This window comes from Drosophila biarmipes, chromosome X, assembly GCF_025231255.1.
Source record: "Drosophila biarmipes strain raj3 chromosome X, RU_DBia_V1.1, whole genome shotgun sequence".
Classification (NCBI taxonomy): domain Eukaryota; kingdom Metazoa; phylum Arthropoda; class Insecta; order Diptera; family Drosophilidae; genus Drosophila; species Drosophila biarmipes.
The window spans coordinates 19226106-19250000 of NC_066611.1; the positions used below are offsets into that span (position 1 = coordinate 19226106).

A 23895-nucleotide genomic window follows, 5' to 3' on the forward strand; every position below is an offset into this window, starting at 1 on the left:
ATAGGGTTATTTAAAGCTCCTGGTCGGATGAATCACATGGAAGCTTCCCGGGGGCAAAGCCACCATGTGCACAGCGAAAAAAGATCGATCAGGTTGTAAAAATCGTAGTTTGTTGTATAAAGATGAGTTCTATTAATATGCAATTGTAAAGTCGTGTATAAGTTATAGTACTATATATGGTACTATAATAATCTATCCTTTTGCTGTCTCATCTATTTTTTTCAACAGAAAGTTGAGACTTATGACTTACTTAACTTTGTATGAATTTCTTGTCGTGTAATGTGAAATTGATTTGATAGGGAGTGAAATGATTATGATCAAAGCTAGGAAATTGTTGGGATGCGTAGGTCATTGTTCCTAGAGAAATCCCAGAGGGAGGAAGTCGAATGGCTCGGCCAAGTCTTGCCTTTGTGGAGAGTCTCGCTTTGGCCATCGCCGCTGCTGGCGTCAGAGCCAGGATCAAGGTCATCTGGCGATAGCCGCCTTATCGCCCGTCCAGCGGCTCCCGCTCCATCCGCACAGCCACTACAATGTCCGCCGATCTGAGCTGAACTGTCGCACGGGCTTTATCAGGGGGTCCCGCGCCCAAGAGATAGTTGTCATTCGGGCTCATTGTGCTCGCCGTCGTTGTCTCCTCCACTCCGGCGCCTCAGTCGCGGATCTTCCAGCGTTGCGAGCAGAGCCACCCGTCCGATCCCCACACCCCGAAAGCACGCGCAGTATGTGGTGGAGCCGCAAGTTAGCCTCGAGGTGCCTCCGCCTCCACCGAGCCAAGAGCACCGGACGCAGCACGGCCTCCACAGAGCCGGAGCAGACGCTGGGCATCATCGGAGTGCCCTTCGCCAAGGGCCAGGGCAAGCAGGGCGTGGAGCTGGCTCCGGACCTCCTGCGCCAGAGCAGCCTGCGCCAGGTGCTGCAGAGCAGTCATGGTGAGTAGTGCTCGTCGTGAGTAGTGCTCGTGCTTGGGATCACACTTTAAGGTCATACTTGGTAAACAAAATATACTTAGTACCGAAACTAGACTAAACTAGCGCTGGCTTTCCGGAAACCTCCCGTTTCGAAGACCGCTCACTGTATAATCACATAATACTGATTCTAATTAGTTTTAAGATCCGAATTTTGGTAAAAAATAACTGTCACTTCATGGTCTATATGGGGTTCAAGGTTGCTACTATCATTTTTTAATCCGAAATACGATATAGGGGCCATAATTTGAACTGATCGTTTAGGAACTCTCACTTTGTGGTCTCTATAAAGTTCTAGGATTCTATTCTAATTTTTGGATCCGAAATATGATATAAAAGTGATCTTATGTGCTACTCATCATTTGAATAACCTTCAATTCATGATCTCTATGAAGTTTTACGGTTCTATTAGAATTTTTGATACGAAATGTGGTATGAAGTGCTATAATTTGGAAAGGATCGTTTTTCGAACTCTGACGTTGTGGTTTCTATGAAGCTCTAGGATTATGTCATAATTTTTTGATCCAAAATGTGATAGAAAAGTGATATAATGTGCTACTGATCGTTTGAATAACTTTCAATTCAGGGTCTCTATGAGGTTTAACGATTCTATTATAGATTTTAGATCCAAAATATGATATAGGGTGATATACTTTGAAACTAACTCACTTGTGAGACTCACTTTGTGGTCACTGTGAAGTTCTAGGCTTCTGTAATAATTTTTTGATCCAAAATATCATATAAAAGTGATATAATTTGCTGCTGATCGTTTAAGTTACTCTCAATTCATGGTCTCTATGGAGTTATAAGATTCTATTACAATTTTTTTACGTGAAATATGGTATGGAGAGCTACAATGTGAAACTGATCGTTAAAATAACTCAGAGTTCATGGACTCAATGAAGTTTTATGACTCTTCCCTAACCCGGAATATGGGCTTGAGTGCTATAATGCTAAACTGATCCTCAAAAAACTCCTTCTTTTCTAAAAAAAATGATTTAATCCGAGATATAATACTGTATGCCCCCGAAAACAAAACAAAAGTCGAAGTTTTGGTGTAAATAATGGTTTATTGCTCAGATGGCCTGGTGATACGCGACTACGGAAACCTGCAGTACGCCGTGGACGAGCCCCTCCTGCAGCAGCAGCGGGTGCACTACCACCACATCCGGAACTACGCGGACTTCATGGCCTGCAACCGGGCGCTGATCGAGCAGGTGAAGCTGATGCTGGCGGAGAACTCGCAGTTCCTGGCCATTGGCGGCGACCACGCGATCGGTTTTGGTGAGTCCACCCTTCCGCACCCTCGTCCCTGATCCTGACGGATTCGTATTGCCCCTGGCAGGCTCCGTGGCGGGGCACCTGCAGCACACGCCGAACCTGTCGCTGGTGTGGATCGACGCGCACGCGGACATCAATCTGCACAGCACCTCGCAGTCGGGCAACATCCACGGCATGCCCGTGTCCTTTCTGCTGGAGCAGCTGCGCACCACCTGGCAGCACGCCGGCCTCCAGGAGATCGCGCCCAACTGGTGAGTGTTGGGGGAGTGTGCCTTCCCCGGGGCGCCTCTGCTCGCTCAAAGGGAAATCCCTAGGGGATCTGTAGATCGTCTTGGGCTGCTGCAGGGGCACCTTGCGAAAGGCACACTCTCCGTGGATCATCTTACAGCTAGACAAGTCGCACTTAAGTCTCTCGGGGGTATTTATTCCACATTATGTATATTATATATTGATTTTTCTGGGGTTCGGGGTGGGGGCTTGCTGGGTGGGGGTCTTGGCGGGGTTGGTTCGCCTTATCACAGTTGCCTTAACGAACTAGGAATTACTTGCTTTTTCGTTTTTCGGTTTGATTCTTTGCTTTCGATTCGTTTTTCACTGGCTTCACCAGTACTTGTGCTTGCCTCAGTCTTTGGGTTAGTTGCTATCAACCTTAGTCAGCTTATTTATAGATTGTTTAATTTACACATTGCTTTTGCCTTGGGCAGTTCGGTTCGCGCCTTCTTGCAGGCCTCGGGAAGTCAGTCGAGGAGGTGGAAAACAAGGAACTGAAGAGACCAAATCGGGGATCACAGTCAAAGAGGAACCCAGGCCGCGGGGAGCCCCGGAAATCAAACTAAAGGCGAGCTCTACGTTCTAGCGTCTAGGTCGTTCTAACAGCGCTCTATAACTAGGCGTTACACGGGTGGGGCGTGGGCGTGGGGTGCTCTGTTCCTCGGTTTAGTGGCTCTGTGAAGCTCGAACTCAAAAAAACTCACTGCCAAACACAGGACAAATCACAAATAATCACATTGAGCGGACAGAGTGACTGGCACGGAACGAAAACCGAAATAAGAACCAAAATCGAAATCAGGTCTATGTACATTGTCAGACGAGGGCTCTGGAACTAAACAGATACTCAGCAGAGTTTTCACAACTCCAAATCATAATATCACACTTAATGTACCGACTGTTCTGGTCATATCGCTTTCAATGATACCAAACAAATAGCGCATTGAAAAATACAAATAATTCGGGCTACAAACGGAGGCACTCAGAGTTATAAAAGCTCGACTATCGGCTACCCTGTGGTGAAAATATTTTACTTCCGAGCTGTGGTTAGTGGTTGGTGTGGGATGGTGGGTAGTGCGGCTGGTTGAAACTCAAGTCTATAAACTAGAAAAGCTTTCGAATTCGTTCTTTGGTTCGGAAAGTAGTGGCTCGCTAGGGGCTTCTTGTCGAAATTACAATACAAAACGTAAGTGTTTCTCTGTGTGTACTTGTGTGGGGATACAGATCAGGTGTGTACGCCGTATGTACACCGGTTAGGGGTCTCGGGATCGGGATCGGGATGGGGGTTGGGGGACGTCTGTGGTTTATGCTTCAAATAATTACAATCAATACAAAGTATCAATCAATCAATATAATTACACAATCATTGTCGTTTCAACCAAGTAATCAATTAATAATTTCAATCGAAATTCAACTTGAAGAAATGTGTTTGAAATATATTTTGTTTGTTTTGGCTTTTTGCATAAATTCAATTCAAAATCGAACGAACAACAAGAACACACGCCTGAAAATAAATCAAGAGAAAGAAACAAATTAGAAAATGCTTGGTAAATCATTATACTTTGCTGCAGGATTTCATGTGTAACTTTACAGTTTTTCTTTTTTTTTTTTTGTTTGGCTACAAATAGATTAATGAAAAGAGAAAGAAACCATTTAGAGAAATCATCAGTTTTGCTGGCAAATGTTTATTGGGAAAAAAAGTGTGCCAAAAATCGGACGGCTCCGCCGCGCATCTTCTCAGCTTACTTACCGAAAAATCACACGAAACAATAAAGTGAGTGAGGTTACGAACATACAACAATATATATAACAACTGCAACAACGAACTGAAAACCGGAGGTCCGGAAACGAAAATCGGCTACGGATCGATCGGGAATGCGTATAGATATAGATACGGTCGGCCCACAACGAAAGGAACGAAAGGGGAGTCAACTCAAAGTCAGTCAAAATCGGATCGGATTGTCTTCCTGGCAAAGTAAGGCCCTCCTCCTGCACATCCTCTCGTAATCCTCCTTCTCAGCTGGGTCATACACGGGGACCAAAGAAGCGTACGTTCAAATACACTGAGCGAAATCATAAGAGCAAACAAGGAGCACACTCCTGTCGAGAGGGGGCACAACGAACTGAAACTTTGAAATTTGGAAACAGAGAGTGTGTCGTGTGGTAGTGTGTTAGTGTGGGATACACTGCGAAAAGATATGTGTACTGGTGGAAAGGAACCAAAAACCAAAGTGAACTCCGTCTAAGATGCAAATGACAAACAGAGAAAGCGTAAGGTCCAACGAGAAAGCATACGTTTCAACTCAACCAAAACTCCGAAAGAACTTCCAACTTAGTCTGAATCGAAATCTAAAAATCAAGACCCCGTCTGGGGACAAACAGAAGGCAAAGGTAACCAAAATCCAACTGAATCGAGAAACAAAAGTTCGGTGTGTTCTGATAGATACTATGTAGAGAGATATACATACATATGCAAAAAGCAAGAAAAACTCATAATCATATATTTTGAAATACATTTATAATATTAATATCTTTTCTCATTTGCTTGTATTCGTTTTTTTTTTGTTTTGTATTGTTTTCCATTTTGAAATATCATTTGAAATGTGTGATAAATATTATTAATTAATTAATTAATCGATATAAATATGTTAATAAAATAAATTAAATAGTTTCCTCCGCCTCGCCGCCGTCGACTCCATCGTGTTACTCATAATAATATATATAGAAAGGTATCTATATCCTTGTGGCTGTCAATGATCGTTAGCGGTATCATTTGTGTATGGCTAACGCTAGCGTTACGCATCGCCTGCTCCCTGCCCATCGAAATGATAGATAACTTGCTCTAAAAATTACAAAAATTACACACAATGAAGCAATACAAAGATACAGGTTCAAAATCATACACGGGACATGTCGCGACATGTCCCCACATATACGCAATCGAGGGGTGGTGACTGTACTTTCTCCGCTAAACTAAACTATGAGATTCGTAATCATAAGCGCTAAACATAATGGCATTACACAAATTAAAAGTATTCTCGTTTGCACACAAATAATATCGCAACTGGCAGAGTCTCTAAACCGAGCAACAAAAACTGGAATGCATGTCTTTGGGTTGTTTTTCCGCGGGGTTACGAGTACTAACCAAAACTTGGACTACAGGGAATGTCTGTTTTGCTGAGATCAACTGATTCCGATGGCGCCATCCCTGGGGATGGGCCTTGACTAGATCGATTCCTATGTCTTTCCATGACCGTCTGGTTTTCGAGTGTTCAAAGGGGGAGCGAGAGAGATAGAGAAGGTGGTCCTGGGGTTTCAGGATTGGGAGAACATGTAGTTGAAGGTAGAGAAATCATACGGTTTAAAAAACAAACAAAACCAAAAAGTAACGAATAAATAAAAATGATGCTAATTTTCATCAAGTGTTTTTTATTGAAATTAAAGTTTTTCTTCTTGTTTTTACTTGTTTGGTGCGGAAATCAAATGAAATCATAAGAGTAAACATAAGTTGTAGGGATCGTAATTTTCCAACACGACGCGTGGCATAATTAGATCGAAAAGCAAAAAACACAAAATCAAGAAGGGAAATAAACCATACTAAATAATAATAAACGTAATCATAATGTTCATTCGACTGGATTCACAGGAATCGTTTGGCTCGCGCGGGTTTACATGTTAACGTACACACAGATCGTATATAGCTAGGATATCAACTAAACCGCTGGGCCGTGTTCAAGGGGCTGTGACAATCAAATGGGTGTGGCGTAAAATCATAAATTAAAACTAAAACTGAAACATAAAGGCTGTGGCTGAAACGAAATCAAAATGTAAACGAAATAAAATACAAGGTACAAAATTAAAATTAAACCAAACATAGGTGGGTAAATAGAGAGATATTGAGGAGGGGAGACTGGGAGATTGGAGAGAGAGTTGGGACGTTATAGATTCCCGATCTTATAGAGACACTCGCTTCCTCTCTCTCTGCTCGCGTGTGGCGTGTATAATTAGACTAATTCTTCGTCAGAATCTTCTTGTTCATCTTCGCTTTGCTCAAAACCAAAGGAATATTGAATTCAAATTGAATTAAATTAAATTACGTAATTATAAAATACAATAAATAATGTTTTTGCTTCGACTCGGTTTGTTTCTTGGTTCTTCGCTTGCTTAATAGTAAAGAAAAATGATGAGATATAAATATGTGTACGCGAAGAAGTACATATCGAATTCGCTTAAAAAATAATTGTATATTTTGTTAATTGTTTGCAGTTGCTGTGGCTTGCGGTTCATAGAGTAATGATACTTTTAAGTTACACAATCGCAATAGATTCCTTTTTCGTTTCTCGCTCTCGTTCTCTTCACTTAACGAAATTATAATTTGTAATTTATAGTTTGAGATGCTTGAAAATTTGTTGCTGCTGCTTGTCGTTAGTTGCATTTTAAAACTATTGCACAAGAATTAGAATTAATACAATTAATTAGATCATCGATGACAAAAATATAAGCATATATATATAGTAAAGGATTAGTTAATTAAATTAATATTGAATATACATATACATATGTGTGTGTGTGTGTGTGTGTGTGGTGTGTGGTGTGTGGGTGTGTGATGACAGAAATACAAATTAAACAAAATCAAGTACATAATCCTCGCTCCACAGGATTCTCCCTGCCTTCCTGTCCTACAGTGTGACCTACGTGGGTATAAATAAACTAGCAGATTGTATATAATGTATTGCAAATCCTTGCGGAGAAGCAGGAAGTCGAGTCGGGGGCTTCCCCGCTTCGACTTGGTGCTTGCCCCTGCTTGCCGCCCCTCTTCTCTCGGGGGTTTCGAGGGGCTAAATCTTTGGAAAGGGGAGGGCCGGCCGCCTCGATCTATCGAATCGCTTTATTGCCTAGAATTGCCATAGTTCTTTTGGTTTTGATCTACTTCTCCTCCCTACGTGCGGCCGCCTCAAAACTTGCATCTCCTCATCGTAATCTTCTCCTTCTCCATCTTCTGACTAGAGTTCTTGTTGCGAATTTTGTTCAAACAAAAAAGATTTCTTTGTTGGCCTATAGTTATACAAAAAAAATAATTATATTTAGTGAGATATATATATATACGTGGTAATATATGTATATCTGATTACACGTAGCGCTAGGTATCGTAATAATATTCAAGTAAATCAATTTCTACGTCGCTTTTTGGGTTCTGTTCAATGCTGGTTGAAACTTAGGTTAGAATTTATGCTATTCGGAGAGAGAACTCAAGATCGGTTGGGGTGCGTCGTCTCAGGTCAAGTTATAAACAAATCAAACACAAATCATTCGTATAAATATGCATGGTTGGGTCTGACTGATTACTGGTTACTGGTTACTGGTTGTGTGGACTGGATGCAGGAGCCTATGTTCAACGCAATTCGTATACAAAGCAAACAAAGAAATCAAACAAAACTCAATTCAAATACGGAATATAGAGTATAGAATCCGGAATCGAAATCGAAATCATATATGTAGATATTATGTGTGTTGTTCGGTGTGTGTCTCACTCTCTCGTTTAACAATCAAAAGAAGCAAAGAAACATACGGAAGTTCAACTGATAACTGATAAATCAACGCAAAATTGCACAAAAGTTCGGGTTCGGACTCGGGGTAATGGGTTTGTCATATGTGTAGGATGTGCTGGGGTTATCCTCGTCTGTGGGCAGCCCTCGTTCCCCTATCCTTCGTCCTTCGTCAACTTACTTGGCTAGGGAAATCGCTTTGCTAATGCTCTGTTCACGCCCCTCATTCATATTTTCCACTCTCGTTTTTGCTTCTGAGGGCTTTACTTTGTCTCAAACGGTTGTCTTATAAAAAATGGTTGTTCTGCCTGACTTCTCTTGGTTTAGTAATTGTTTGTGCTACGCTGTTTAAACGCTAAAATGTTGGGTTTAGCAAGTGTCTGCCCCTCTCTGTGGGCCATGCTTACTTGCTCCTTGAACTATACATTATATAAAGTGTATAAGGTGTGTCTGCGCCAGCAGGTGTCCGTACATAGCGAGCTATGTACTGTACGCCACTCGCGAGCTCACGCGCACAATTACAGTATTAATATTCACTAACAATTATTTACTTTAGTAAAACGTTTCAAATTTGCGCATAAATTATTGTATTACTTTTGTTTTCCGTTCGCTAACTTCGCTCGATCATGCTATATGGTTTCTATATATTTTTACAGCTTTCACTGCGTGTAGTCGTGCTCAAAGGACGCGAGTCTGGCCTGATCCAGTGGGGCTTTCGTTCTCTAAGTGTAGAAAACATGCACACAAAACATAAAAAATTCTTTAAATTTCTATATTTAAGTGTATATCTAGGTAGATATAGAATTATCGCATATATACATATGGATATATATTTAGAATTATTAAACGTGCCCGTGCTCGCCGTTCGTTCGTTAAGTGTGTAGCTTGGTTTTTGTTTCTAGGTTTCTTGTAATACTGTAGCAGCCTCCATGTTATGTATATATCTACTATATATGCTCGATCCTTCGATCACCCCTCGAATACTTTCGCCCCTCTTCGCCCGCTTCGATCAGGCCAGACGCATGTCCTTGCGAGCACCGTATGTAAATCCTAGACACCGAACTCCTCTAATTCTTAATGCTGCTTTTGTTTTACTCGCTTTAGTATCAAGTTTTGAAGTTTATGGTAGAAAAAGTTGGAGTGTAACTAACAGATTTCTTGTTTTTCTTTTGTTTGGAAGATTTCATTGCTGCGTTTTACTTAAGGTTAATAAATTTTTAAAATTTCTCATTTTCTTTTTGCTAGTAAAGTTAAATTTGTCATAGTTTCTCTTTTGTTTTTTTGTTTTGTGTGTGTTTGGTTGATTTCTTTGTTTTGCTTTGCGACTAATTTGACTGCGGCAACCTCTGACCTTCCACAGCTGCCATAGTGTGTGGTTCATATTGCAATTGTTCCTTATAATCTCATTGTTCATCTCACTCCCTGCTCCTCTGCTTTCGCTTCTACTCTCCCTCGCTCTCTACTACAGGCAGCTCCTTTCTTTGCTTCGTTTAGTTAATGATTTGTTACTTAAATGCTAAACAAGAAGAATTTTGCTATTGCAACGCTTTTGGCCGGCGGTTTTTGGGGATTTGGACCTGGATTTTACGTAGTTAAAAGGGTTGCTCGTTTCATGGGGGTGGAGGATGGGGGAGGGTTCACGCCGTTTCGTTGTCTCGTCTTGTGGAGAGAGAGTACTTTCTCCTGCCTGATACTTTCTTGTTTCCTTTGTTTTGTTCGTGTGTGTTTTACACATACTGTTTTGTTGCGCTTAGTTACCGTTATACCATGCATATTTATATATGTGTGTTGTGTGTGTGGTGTGTGTCAGGATGTTTAGATTCAGGATAATGGTTCGGGTGGTGCTGCTGCTGCCTCCGCCGCTGCATCTCTATCCACTGCCTCCACTCGGGCCGCTCTACTTGGCCTTGTTGGTCTTAAAGCTGACCTGCAGCACGCGGTTGCCCATGGTGTAGCCGTTGAGCGCCCGAATGGCCATGGCCGCCTCGTCGTAGTTGGTCATCGAGACGAAGCCGTAGCCCTTGCACTGGTTCGTTGTGGGATCCTTGACGATCTTCACCGATTGCACAGCCCCAAAGGGCCCGAACAGCTGCCACAGCGCAGCCTCCTCCGTCTCGGGCGCCAGATTGTAGATGAAAATGGGATACGCACCGCCTGGTCCGCTGGCCAGCGTCGTGGCCGCCGCCGCCGCCGCGCCCAGGCCGTTGGGCAGCATCACGTCCAGCATGTCGCCGGCCATGGGCGAAAACCGGGCCAGTCCCTTGTTCACGGGGGTGTGCATGGCGCCGCCGATGCGTCGCACCAGCTGGGGATTGAGGAATGCGGGCAGCTGCGGCTGAATGATCTTGCTGGTGCTGCCGGGCGTATTGGAGAACTTCACCACGATGGGGTCCGTGCAGCTGGATGGCGTGGTGCCGTTCAGGGCAATTATGGCCCTGGTCGCCTCCTCCCGCTTATCGAACCGTATGAAGCCCACGCCCTTGGTCTGCGTATCGTTGCCGGCATTCTGCAGAATGCGCGACGTGATGATGGCGCCGAATGGGGCGAAGATGGCCTCCAGTTCCTGCTGGGTCATCGTCTTCGGCAGCCCCGACACGTACAGATTGGCGCCCTTGATGGCATCCGACGAGGGGCGGGCGAACGACACCTTGATGGTCTTGTTCTGCAGCCGCAGGCCGTTCAGCACATTGACAGCCTGCTCGGCGTCCTGGGGTCGCACGTAGTTGACGAAGCCGTAGCCCAGACTCTGGCCCTTGCTGGGCGCCTGCGGATTGAGCGGATCGATGTAGACCTGCGACTTGTCGCGTATCAGCTTCACCGACTCAATCTCGCCGACGCTGGAGAAGAGCGAGCGGATCTCGTCCTCGGTCATCGTTTGCGGCAAGTAGTTGACAATGAGATTTGTGCGCGTCTCCGTGCTGCCGTTGCTGCCGTTCTGGGCTCCCGCACCGGCATTGCCGTTGGTGTTGGGCTGCGCCTGCTGGGGCTGGGGCACCACCGCCTGCTGGACCGCCGCCTGCTGCACCACCGCCGCCGCCTGCTGCTGCTGCTGTTGCTGTTGCTGCTGTTGCTGCTGCACCACCGCCTGTTGGGCCACGACGGCCTGCTGCTGCTGCTGGAGCTGCTGGGTGACGGCGGCTGCGGCCGCGGCCACCGCCTGCTGTGTCTGCTGCTGCTGCACCTGCAGGATCGCCTGCTGCACCTGTTGCTGCTGCAGTTGGGCGGCAGCGGCCACGGCGGCCGCGTTCTGTACGGGGGCGGCGGCCGCATTCGTCGCCGCCACCGCAGCGGCTGCCGCTGCACTCTGCATGAGCTGCGCCTGTGTGTCCACTCCGCCGCCGGCTCCGGTGTTTGCCATCATAAAGTCCACTGGGTGGTGGGATCGGGGGAGTCGAGGAGTTTGAGTTGGTTGACACGACCAACGCAGGGGCAGGCGCATGGAAAGAGTAGTTAAATGTCAAGATTAAACCATTTGCATGATGTGTTAGTAGCTCTTATTCGTGTCTTTTAGATATCTACGGTTACTAGGGGTTAGAGGTTGGTTCATATTTGATACTCAATGTTGGCGTTTAATATGTATTCAGTTGTTGAGGATGTTAAAAGTTAGTTTAGTGAAAGCAACTGAGAAAACACTCAGTGATATGAGACCGATCTATAAGAGATTCTCCGCCATTTTTTCCAACAATGATAGTGGGTTCCCCATTATAACCCCACTACCTTTGTCTTTTAAGGTCCTAAAATGTATTAGTAACTATGCAACACTCCTGAATATTTGTCGGAAGAAAGCTAGTTTTCAAAATACAAAAGGGGTTGTTTTTTTAATAATCGTCTAACAAAGCATTGCCTACTTTAAGGCACTTTATCCTTTTGGATATGTATTTTTTTTTTTTATTAATAATATTATATTTTCCGGACTCTAATGTCGTTTTACACTTTGCGTTTAGTTCTGAGTTGAGCCATCATTCATCTATTTTAAGGACCTCGTTTTAGGGCCTTCCCTATATTGCATACTAAGTACCAAAAACAAGTTAGCCTGTATTTAACACTATTTTCTAAAAAGATTAATATTCATCCAGACTAGTTTGTTTTTTGGTTTCCTTTTTTAAGGACCCCCAATTTGTGCATCCCTGGTCTGCTCTCCCTCTCCGTGGGTAAGCGGTTAACGGTTAGTCGAAGAAGCTTTGCTCACTGGCGCCGCCCAGCGGCCCACTTTCTTTCCCGGCCGCTCTCTCGGTGTCTATTCCAGCCCCACTCTCCACCCACACCCACACTGAGAAGCAAAGCTCTCCAGACAGCGAGGCACACACGCACGCACACTAAAACAAAAACACACCTTCGTCACTGGAAGAACTGAACTTTAGTTAATTTTTGCTTTCGCTCGGTCGGTGATTTGAGTGCTTTTTGTTGTTGTTGCTTTCGTTTTGCGGTGCGCTTCTAAAATTTATCCGTTGTCACTGCTTTGGAACTGATAAACTACGGTTAAGTTAGTGGTTGCAGAGCGAAAGCGAGACAGATCCGCTGCGTCACAGGCACAGGATGCTTCTGAGGCGAGCACAGGACTTTCTGGCCAGGCTTTGCGCTCTGGCTCTCTCTTCCACCCCCACCCTCTCTCGCTCTCAACCGTTTCCTTGTCGGCAAACTGTTACAGCGCTCTCTCTCTATTTCTCTGCACCCCGCCCAGTTATGTAATGCGGCAGTGGCAGGCGGAGGGTTAAGCCAAGCGGCCAGGACATGCGAGAAATCAACTCGCACCCCTTCGGAAAATGTAAAACACTAAAAGTGAGCAATGGGCAGACCCACCCTTGGCCAAGCAAGTTGTAATATTTCCTTTGCGAAACGAAACGCGCAGAACGGTGGCTTCTATGTACAAGCCGAACTTGCCACCGCTAAACGCACGGCATTGCCACCCCCTAAGCCGGCGCTCGTCGCGCATTTACATGGCAACGCTGTAAGGGCAGCAAGCCAGAGGCTGCGAGGGGACGGCTGTGGAGAGAGTGAGAGAGGGACAGACATCGGCTGTTGCTTGGACTAAACTAGCGGATGTTTCGGTTCAATGAACTAAGTGCGACAGAGACAGACGGCTGTCCGAGAGCGATCGTCGTGGAAATGGCATCATTTCCAGTGATTTGCATGGAGAATTTCCAGAGTGTAAGACGGATATCTCAACTTTAAAGGACATTTCACCCTAACATGGAGTTATAACATATTGGTTAATAATAATGGTTAGGTTTTTATAGTAGAGTGGAAAAAACCTGACATGTTTGAAAACTGAATTGCTTAATTAGGCATTAGGTCATTTGTAATAAATGTACACGGGGAAAAACTAATTTAACGAGCCCAATTAAACTTTATTTCTGTTGTTATTTCATAGTTTTTTCATATTTGCTCAATAGTTTTTATTTCCAAGAAAAACTAAATGGCAAGCTCTGTAAGTAAACTTAACTGCAGTTGGTCGTATTGGCCATGTTCCACTGTGGTTTCTCGCACGCCATGCCAATTCGCACCTTTTTTTTGCAGTGCTCACGAAAGAGTCAAAAGGTCACGCGCACACATGTCGTCATCCCATGCCACCCGTTTCCACCCACTTCTGACCCAGGGCCAGGCAGACAGTGGTCTCGCTCACTCAACTATTGCCATGGCAGCTACAGTCAAGCCTTGAGTTGGAACTGCCATGGGTAAACTTTGGGTTTTATAAAGCCTACTCGTTCACTGCATCCCTTTTAATTTCCAGTTAAGTTAGGAAGTTTAAGTTAAAGAGGTGCCACTGTATCGCCTCACTCTACACCGCACCCTTTGCGACACTCTCTTCCCGACTCGCTCTCTTTCGTCCTGCGATCCCCGATACCGTTAGCATGCTCTCTCGGCCAGAAGCCCATCGTGCTTTAAATACTCACTTGTTTTAGTTTATAGAGCGAGTGTGTTATTGGGGGAGGTGGTTGTTGCTGCCGTCCTGCTTGGCTGGCAAACAAACTGAGTTAATTTGCTAGTTCTCTCTGGAATCTGGAATCCTTGCGCGCCCTCACGCGCTCCTCCTTGCACTTTCGCCCGCTCTCACTCTCGCTCTCTGGCTCGCTCTCTTCTGCACGCACACACTCTCCGGTGGTCCAGGACTCTGGTGTTTGTGTAGTGCAATCGTTTTTGTTAATAAATAAACGCTGGCGTCGCCGTCGCAGTCGTCTGGTGTGGACAAAAACAAAAATAAAACAAAACAAAAGAAGCGGTAAATTCGATGTGTTTGCTGGTAGTAGTTTGGTGTTGCTCATTTTGGTTTGCCTTAGTTGGGGGTGTTGTGTGCCTGTGCTTCTGTGCGCCTGTGTGTGCGTGCTGTGCGTGCGTTTCGGTTATCGCAAATCGATTTTATCGATTTCCCCCCAATCACACCGTTCATATTGCACTGGCAAAAAAAGGCATAACAAAAATATCATACTTGGTGGCGAGAGCGTTCGGTATTGTTTGTTATACAATTCTGTTGTGTGAGTGGCTATTTTTGCGTTATTTTGAAATACCCAAATATCTCTTGCTCAGCGGCTGCACTGATTTGTACATCTGCTGCTCGGCGGCGGGTGGTCGGTGGGTGGTGGGTGGTGGGGCAGGGGGCAGGGGTGCGCCGTAGATCACAGTGTATCTACGGTTGCTATTGTTTTATACCACATACACGTACATAGGTGCGTGCGTATGTATTTGACTTTTTGTTGAGGCGAATCGCGTTCTCTCGCACGAACTCACACACTGTCACTTAGTATCTATAAGTTGTTTGTTGTTGTTCTTGGACCTAAGCACGCGCTGTTTAATTTTTACTGTTTTAAGTGTTTGAAAGGCTTTTTTGCCGTGAATCTGCCTGTGGAACTGTCCCAATTCGCGTTCCGCGCGTTCCCCTTGGCTTACAATTGCCACAATTCTTTTACCACTACTACACGGCTTTTGTTTGGTGTCTCTGCGCGCGTGTGTGTGTGAGTGCGTTGCTTTTTATGGCAACCGGCGTTTTGTTTACTGCCAATATCTCAGCCACCCACTCGCGCCCCCTCTCTCTCATTCTCTCCACGCCCCACCCCTGGCAAACGTCTAGGTACGTCCGGCGGCTAACTGTTCTTGCTCCTGCTGCCGTGTTTTTGTTGTTGTGGCGTACAATGCTCCTTGCTTGCACATAAAATCGATATGCTAGCTGCGCCCTTTTTCTCTCGCTCTAGCACACACACACACAGGGGCAGATGCCGCTCGCCTCTCCCGCTCACACACACGCACACAGATTGAGTTTGAGCAGCAGCATTTACAGATACACAGCACACAGAGGCGTAGATTTGAACGCAACTACTATCTCCGGTCTACTAGTCGCCCCCCCTCAATCTGACCAACCGCCGCCCTCTCTTTTGGAGGTTTGCCTTCCTTTTTTTTTGGCATTTCCCCTCCTTTCTCTCTGGCGCTCTCCTGTCCGCCGAATTGCATATTGTTGCTTTGCCTATTAATATTTGTTTGAATGTATAAACTTCCACACCAAACACACACACACACACACGTAACACACCCACTAGCGTAGAGCGGGCATAAAAAAATAGATATGTATATATATGCATATATATGCAGACACTCATATTAGATGTGTGTATGAATTGCACAATTATGCAGCGCGGCACGATCGTTTGGCAAAAAAAAAACAAAAATATTGTAATTTCATAGATTGTTTGTGGTTTGTTGTTGTTAGGCGTTTGTTGTTGGCTCGTTGCACAAGTCTCCGGATATCCGAGGGATATTCTTACGTTTTCGTTCGGTTTGGGAACGCTGGCTTCCAGTTGCAGTTACTTGTTAGTTCGGTCAACGGTTATTGTTTAGCACTACTTTCGGAAAAAAAATCAATCGCAGAAGAGCACACAGGCACGAGACTGGGGTTTCGGTTTCGATTTGCGACTCTCCTGGCTGGTCTCCTCTGTCTCGCTGTGGCAGGAGCGTTCGAACTGCGGCGCACGATGGTTGGCGTGGAAATGAAATAATGAACGCCGAATTGAGGGATTGACGGTACGGTTTCGGTTTCCATTTCCACACGGCTCTCGGGGTTGCAGTACGTGTTCGAGGCGAGCGTGGAAAGTGCGCCGCAGAGAGGGAGAGAGCAGCGAAGAGAGCGGGCCATGGACGTGGGTGGCGGCGTTTCTTGGGGGGTGACTAGTTACTATGCGATGGAAGTTTACAAAATATTCGTCATCATCAGCAAGCCTTAGTTTTCCAACGAAAATTCTAAGTTGTTGTCCAGTACTTCAGTTTTACCACCAAGAGACATATTTGCTTGCTAGGATAAGATACATTTCTTGGGGAAGCAGTCATAATATGAAAATGTTATGAACATAATCTCTATATTGAGATGTATTTAAACTACATACTTAATACAAAACGTTAAAAAATGTTTATAACCACATATAATACTAGAAATTAGTTTACAATTTTATTCAAAATTAATTTTTTTCAAATTTTATTTGTTACTCATTCGGGGAAGCCCCTTTGCTACACCCATGCACTTCGGCTGTGCTCTCAGTGCTTGTATGCGGTATTCACACGGGCCAACGAAAGATCTTCGTGAAAATAAATCGATCATCAATGATTTCGTTTTGGCCCTCAGAATTTAAGGTATTTAAAGCTCAAAGAAAATCCCTAATTTTCTACAAAGCTTAACTTATAATAATACAAATTGCAATTGCCAGATTCAAATGCCAGTGTAATCGCGGCTTAGTGCCAAAATGGCGGTTACTCTCTGAGCAAAAACTAGGGAGAGTGGCAGAGTTGCCAATTCCAATTCCAGCGCTGGAAGTGTTCAAATCCACGCGCTCTTCTAGCCAATCAGCTATTTAAAATAAATATTTAGTTAGTCTCTTTAGTTGCTAAAAACAACTACGAAATAGCCCTAAACTAATGTTTACTTTATTAAATAGTCTAAAACAAAAACCCGCATCGCAGAGTTGCCACCCATCTTGAGTATAGAGCGGCGAATTCGCAACCGTTGTTTTCAAAAGCTGAAGCAAAGGGCAGATTTTCAGGCGCTCGATCGTATTGGAAATCCTGGCTGTAGGCCTTTTCCAACGAGGTCGTCAACCGTTTTATGATGCACGCGACCATTATCCTTGCCAAATAGCCGCGTTCTAAGGGCTGTTTTGGGTTTATGGTTCCGTTTCCTTTATGATGTTTTTGCACTAGCAACCACCAACGCCAACGGCCGGGGTGGTTTCCGCACGCAGCATGCCCGGCCACCCCCTACCCGGGGCAACGAAGCCCGAAAACAAGGACCAGAGCCCAGGACGCAGGACCCATTTCCAAGAGCCGGTTCAATTTCAGCACACTGCAATCCCGTCGCTCTCAGTGTCTCCCTTCGTTTTTGTGGCGTGCGTGTGCTTAATTGCGCTTGTATTCGACATTCGGCACTCGACACGCCACGCAGCGCGGCACATAGGACAGCCACCCTCCGCCGCCGACTCCCCCACCCCCCGTCACTTCCGGTTCCATGTGCTGATTTCTTACCCTGTTCCAGTCGGACGCTCTGTTCCAGTTTACAAAACAGGAGCCCGAGTCGCGGACTTGCTACAGTGAGGCGGGGCTATGGGGAACTTCCTCGAAGAGAGGTGCGCTGTGCGTGTGGCGGCGGGGACTGAGCAGGGATGCTCTAGGGACAAAGCTAATGTAACTAACTACTTTAGAGCCTGGTTCCATGGCACACCGCGTTCACCACAGCCAGGGCGCACTGCACTTCGGAAGTGTAACGCAACTTTCGGCCGGGGGTGGTTTCGCCGTAGATTCCGAGGGTGGTGCTAGTGGCAACGGAAGTGCGGCGGGGTGGTGCCACCGCCGTCCTCGCAGGATATGCGGACTCGGATTCAGACAGATCGGCGTCGCAAGTGCTTGGTTAGCACACAAATCTGCATGTGTACATATGTGCGCCCTTCCGATGGCCGATGCAGGGTCCAACCTCGAGTTAATGGATTTGCAATTCAAATCGAGCGAGTTGAAATTAGGTACCACCAAGAACCAGTACGGGGGAAGTAAAGGCACACCTTTTCAAATTAAATATTAGTTAGTATGTGGTTTTGGGTACTAGTACTTGCTTCCCCCGGCCAGATAAGTGCGGGTCTTATCGGGGCCCATCAAGGGATCTCCGATAATGCCATTAAAATTACATCAGACGCTTTATCGCTGACGCATGCTGATAGGGAAAGTGGCGGCCACGCGCTTTCCCCGCACTTTCTTCCTTTCTGCCAGCCTCTACCCCAAAAAGTAGGCAACACAAGCTTCATTCCTGCCCAAATTAAAACTGAGGGAAAGTACTGGCGGGGGTTACAGAAGGGAAGGGGAAAGCGAAGGGGTTGGGTTGGGTTGCCTAATCCAGTTTAGCCACGGCGGACACAAAACACAAACAGCCGCCCGGCGTTACAACAAAGCGGGATTAAAAAAGCAGGCCCAACACAAGATTACAACAAGGCTGGGAAAACGCAATGGGCTGGGCTGGTCTGCTCTTTTCTGTGTACGCCCGGCGGAGAGCCGTGGGCCCACCCTTAGCCTTCCACAAGCACCCAGTCGACACTGGGCGGCGGTAGCGAAAGTGAACCGAGCCGAAAGTTGTGCGGCACCAACTAGGAGACGCGGGCACAAGGACTCGGAGTGTCCAGCACACTCGGAAAAATAATACTCATTTGTTTTCCCCCAGGGAGCACGGCAAAGGTGTGCTTACTTTTTGGTAGCATCTCAAGTCTGGCTGTCAGAATGCTAGAAAGGGGCTGAATAATGGGTGGCATAAACTCCCAACCGATTGGCATTTACATCTGACAACTTAAATTTTTGTAAAAATTTCGAGAAAAAACTGCGAAAATTTGTCAAAAAATAGGTTTTTCTAAAAGTAATAGGGATCGTTAGCCTAGGTTGTAAGCTGCCCAAAACAGTCGGTATTTTTGTTGTGCGCCGATTTGACTAAATTACAACGAAAAGGGTGGTAAAAAAAACGCATTTTTCGTAAAAAACTATTAGCCCTTATTTTTGTCCAAAAAATATCAGTATTTTGGTCATCAAATTGCAAAATGGAGCCTGATTAAGGATTGTCATACCTCGTTGAGCTCGCAATTAAATTCCTAATCGATTAGCATTTAAAACCTAAAAATTAAAATTTTTGAAAATTTTTCGAAAAAAATGTGATAATGCCTTACAAAAACTGAAAAAATTGGTCAAAAAATAAATTTCCCGAAAAGTGATGGGGATCGATAGCCTAAGTTGTTGGCTGCTTAAAGCAGTCGGTATTTTAAATGTGCGGCTTGATTTGACTAAACTACGTCGAAAAAACTGCAAAACAAACGTATTTTTCTACCGAAAAATTGTAATCCTTTTTTTTGTCCAAAAAAGATAAGTATTTTGGTCGTCAAATTGCCAAATGAAGCCCGATTAAGGAATGTTATACCTCGTTGAGCTCGTACTTCAATTCCCCATCAATTGGCATTTAAATAACCTAATTTTCTGAAAAATTTTCAAAAAAAAAGTGGGAAAATTGTTTAAGAACTAAATTTCCCGGAAAAGTGATGGGAATCGCTGGCCTAACTTGTTGTCCTTAAGCTGAGCGCCTTAAATCTGAGCCCGTATTAGCTCTCTGGAGAACCAAATAAAGTATGAAGTAAGCAAAGAAAGTTCTTTTTCCATTTTGTTTGGTGTACTTTTCGGTGATAGCCACCCCCTTTCTGGTCGTGACTCTTTCGAACATTTACATAACGATCCTCGGGGCGCTTTTAACTTTGCACGTCTCACTGCGCACAGGATCTCGAGTCGGATCCGGATTGGGCGGGCAGGATCCGCGGGATCTGCAGCCGGCGACAGATGCACTTTTCCCCCGAACCTAATGGCAATAATCATAAAAATTACCATAAGACACCGGGTTCGGAGTCCAGGAGCTGCGCACGCTCGATGCAGGAATCCTGCGGCGGCCAGGGGAGGCAGGCTCGCAGGCAGCTCGGGGGGAGGGGGATCGCAGGACATGCGGCACTGAATCGTGGCATGTGTTTCGTTGCCCCGCCCCTCACTTCCCTCGCCCTTTTTGCCGGCGGCGGCATTGTTTTCCATGTGCGTTGTGTTTTTGTTGCCGTTTTCCTTTTCAGACATTTCACCTTTGTCGCGCTGCAGCCTGCTCTCGATCCGAATCCGATCGGCTGCAGTCCCTGGGGTTGCGATCGGGATCGGGATCGGGCCAAGGACTCTGGCCACCTGGCCTACTAATCAGGATCACGAATGGCGAGCGGCGAGCGGTAGTGGGTGCAAGGAGCCGAGCGAAGGGGGCAGCATCGGGATCGGGCTCGGGATCAGGAGGCAGTAGGGAGCTGTGAAACCTTTGATTTTTGCAAAGGAAACTCGGAATTGGAAAATGATAAATAGCCTGCTTATTGTGTTCCCTTGTCCTGCAACTGGGAGTCCTTTGCTCTCCGAAATCGTGACTCCCTACCTCAGTTTATTCTCGGTGATCAGTTCATATCCTTGAGTAGATACTGTCAAACTTAAAGGTGTGTAGAGCTTCCCCCTTCGATCTCAACTAATCCAATTATTCCTTCTGGGAAGGTGCGCGGGCTGTCGGCTTTGGTGAGGATCAATGGGTTTGGGTTCCCTAAAAAAGGACCAGAAAGGGCAGCTCACAGGGTGGCACTCCATCGGGATCACTCAAATGTTGCTAATATGATCAAACGCCAACTGAGCAAACAGAATAACCGAGTTCCTGGCCCAACTGAACATGGAGTAATTGGCGAAGATAACCTGGGGTTATTATAGTACTTAAGCGGGCACTTCCCGACCTAACCCAACTGAAAAAGCGAGGGAAGACTCAAACCCTTCACTGGGGATCGGTGACCGAAGGGGTTCCCCGAGTGATCCTCGCTGCCTCCTCTCCTACCCGCACTTCGAGGGCTTCTCCTGTTTCGCCCCTCCCCTTTGGTTCGGTGGTCCCTCGACTGGAACCCACGACTATTTGTTTACACGTCAGCTGTTTGCGGCCCACCCACTCCCCAGTGTCCCAGGCCCGTCCCTCCTTCCCAGGGCACGCCGCGCACTGTTCGCCTCCCATTGATCTCCATGTTTTCCGGTTGTCGTTTCAGTTTGCCCAAGGATCAGCTGGTCTACATCGGACTCCGGGACATTGACCCCTACGAGGCGTTCATACTGAACAAAGTCGGGATACGCTACTACGCGATGGATGTGAGTACACTAATCTTCGGGTTAAGCAGTGGTTAAGCAGCAGTTTGGGAGTATTTTAATGGATGGTACTGAACATAATGATATGATATTTAATATATGGTTTTTAAACTTAAAATGCCATTGTATGCGCTGCAGTTTTCTCGCTGTGTAGCAGCTAGGTAGAAAGCCGCGATCGTCCTTTCCCCGACTGGCATTTCGTTTCACTGCGTTCCCGCTTGGCTCTGCGATGCGATGCCATCCTTTGCGCCTAGCTGCCAGTTGTAAAATTGTAAAATTCCGGTTTCTTGCCCCACCCCTCTGAAGGATGGGAAAGGATCGGATGACGATCGTGCGTGACTGCCGGGGGCATTACACAGAGTCCTTCGTCCTGCGGCCTCCGCTGTAAGCTTGGCATTTATAGGGGTTGTCGCAGGCCCTACAGGCCCTGCAGGCCCTTCTGCGGCCCCACCCGACTTTGCCACCCCCTGTTACAGGACTTCCGATCCGCTGCGATCCCGGGGAGGGATCGAGAGCGAGGACGAGAGCGAGGAACGGCGGTGGTGACTCACACGCAACTACGTGCCCGGCCACATCCGCCGCTGGGAACTGGGCCTCGGCGCACACTCGCATCCTTGTCAGGAGCGGCTCGTTGCCCATTATTTATGGCTCGTGCAAAATCGACGGCTGTTGAAAAATGGTTTAGTGCCCTCGCTCCCGATTCCGCTGCGAATTTCCGGCCTCGCGCAGAGCTGCAAATTTATTGTCGCCTATTAGTTCGATCGCAATTGGAACATTCTCCGATAGATGTGCGAAAATGCGACAGGGGAAGCGGCCCTGAGCGGGCCTCATCGCCGATGTTTTGTACAGTCGCGATAAGGAGGGATAATAGAAGCGGCTAGCATCCTTCTGGGATGTTAAGGTATCAGAAAGAGATCATGCACTCATACTATAATATATATATATATATATATACTTTTGAGTTCCTGGTACTAGCCAATGTTAGTTATGATATCAACATATAATAAAATATAGCTGAGATTTGGGTTTATACCTATTTTATGCCCATTTTAAATACATTTAGTTAGGGATATTTGACGAACATTGGTCTATCTATGGTCAACTTCCTGCTATAATAGTTATTTATGTATTTTCATGGATTACCATGTGACAGAAGCCACTTCAATTTGAAAAGTATATAGATTATGGCTTCTTAAATCTTGTTGAGAATCTTTAGTGACCATATGTGACCTATGACATAAAATACAGATAGCTATAAAAGGATAAGAGTCCAGAAAATCATTCACTCCAAGCACTATTCGCCTCTAGACCACGCCCACTGATAAACCGCTCCCTCCACAGACCATCGACCGCGTGGGCGTGCCCAAGATCATCGAGATGACGCTGGACGCCCTGAATCCGCAGAACAAGATCCACGTGAGCTTCGACATCGACGCCCTGGACAGCAATGTGGCGCCCAGCACCGGCACCGCCGTGCGCGGCGGCCTCACGCTCCGCGAGGGCATCAGCATCGTGGAGGCGCTGAGGGACACCAAGCGGGTGCAGGGCGTCGACCTGGTGGAGATCAACCCCAAGCTGGGCAGCGAGCGCGACGTGCGCACCACCGTGGAGTCCGGCCTGGAGATCCTGAAGAGCATGTTCGGCTACCGGCGGTCCGGCCACTGGAGCAACATCGACACCGGCATCCTGGGCAGCGATTGAGGACGAACAGCACTTTTGAGCTTATCAATATTTTTGTACAACATTCTTGCCATATTTGTGTGTGCTTACATATTTTTTTTCGTATCTTAATGAAAGAATAAACAAAAAATAGTTTAAAGAGACGTGGAAAGCTGCGGACTGAGATTCGCTGGCCAGAAGGCTAGAGGCCGGCTTTGAGCTTGGGTTGCGCCGCGGGCAGGTAGGCCGAGATGTCCACGCTGGCCATCAGGTTGGCCGTGTGCAGTAGGTTGTTGACGGGCTGCGGGGCCTGGCCGGAACCGGACACGGAAGTGGGAGGTGCAGGAGGGGCGGCAGCAGTCGAGGGAGCAGCCTTGGTGTTGGTCAACCGGTGGTACAACTCCGGGGCAAAGGTGCGCAGCAGGCGACGCTGAATGCCCACGAGCAGCGAGTTGATGGCGCCCGAGATGACGATGATGCCGGATATGATCGAGCACAGGCGGATGGCGAAGGTCACCAGGTGATCCCGGTCGTTGCCCACCACGATCTTGAGAGCCGACCAATCGTACTTGAAGTAAATGCCGGGCGAGCCATACGAATTGCGCTCGGAATCTGCGGATAGAGGGTATCGAATTAATAATGTTAGAAGTTACAAAATATATTCATAGTTACTACGTTTCTCATGGGGACTTCAATGGGACTTTTTTTTATAAGTATAAAATACTATTTTAATCCTAGCAAACGCATCTACTAGTTGGGAAAGTAATATTATATAGTATATATAGTATATAGGAATCTAGAAACTTAAACTACTTAAATTCTAATTTAAATACTGCTTAGTCACTGAGAAAGTGTGATATGGTGATGATTATGATTACTGGAGACCTCGTTTCTCACCTAGTTTCCGCACATTCTCGGTGACGGCGTATTGGAAAGTGTTGATGGTGCTGAATGTCTGATGGATCTCCGTGGGCACCACCTTCAGGAAG

The 23895-nt window shown here is 46.2% G+C and overlaps 3 protein-coding genes across 5 annotated transcripts in view; 1 reads left to right on the plus strand and 2 right to left on the minus strand.

The window, feature by feature from the left end:
• Positions 1-611: 611 nt before the first annotated feature.
• On the plus strand, positions 612-23070 carry LOC108023380 (arginase-1). The gene is made up of 5 exons (XM_017092785.3): positions 612-929; positions 2046-2249; positions 2311-2497; positions 21151-21250; positions 22589-23070. Exons 1-5 carry the CDS (start codon positions 722-724, stop codon positions 22946-22948), a joined length of 1059 nt encoding a protein of 352 aa, XP_016948274.1. The 5' UTR covers positions 612-721; the 3' UTR covers positions 22949-23070.
• LOC108023377 (protein elav) lies at positions 5013-16055 on the minus strand. Of its 3 annotated transcripts, XM_017092780.3 has the most exons (3): positions 15814-16051; positions 13954-14236; positions 5013-11428 (listed from the first exon to the last, which is right to left on the minus strand). In XM_017092780.3, coding segments are annotated over exons 2-3 (1473 nt in total). In that variant the 5' UTR covers positions 13955-14236; positions 15814-16051; the 3' UTR covers positions 5013-9956. The 3 variants fall into 3 exon arrangements, with proteins under 3 accessions (XP_016948269.1, XP_016948272.1, XP_016948271.1); XM_017092783.3 differs by lacking the exon at positions 13954-14236 and having other exon boundaries at positions 15814-16055; XM_017092782.3 differs by lacking the exons at positions 13954-14236; positions 15814-16051 and adding an exon at positions 12393-13924.
• The window catches only part of LOC108023379 (endoplasmic reticulum-Golgi intermediate compartment protein 2), a 2183-nt gene continuing 1290 nt past the window's right edge, over positions 23003-23895 (minus strand). The window contains exons 2-3 of the mRNA XM_017092784.3: positions 23804-23895; positions 23003-23518 (exon numbers count right to left, since the gene is read on the minus strand). The exon at positions 23804-23895 is cut by the window's right edge and continues 721 nt beyond it. Of these exons, the coding sequence (XP_016948273.1) occupies positions 23109-23518; positions 23804-23895 (502 nt within the window). The 3' untranslated portion in view covers positions 23003-23108. The remainder of the gene's footprint in view (positions 23519-23803) is intronic.

Excerpts from the sequence above, each read along its gene's own strand:
- LOC108023380 (XM_017092785.3), top strand. The coding sequence starts at position 722 with ATGTGGTGGAGCCGCAAGTTAGCCTCGAGGTGCCTCCGCCTCCACCGA. Across the intron at positions 930-2,045 it reads GGTGCTGCAGAGCAGTCATG|ATGGCCTGGTGATACGCGAC; the intron begins GTGAGTAGTGCT and ends TTTATTGCTCAG. Across the intron at positions 2,498-21,150 it reads CAGGAGATCGCGCCCAACTG|TTTGCCCAAGGATCAGCTGG; the intron begins GTGAGTGTTGGG and ends TTGTCGTTTCAG.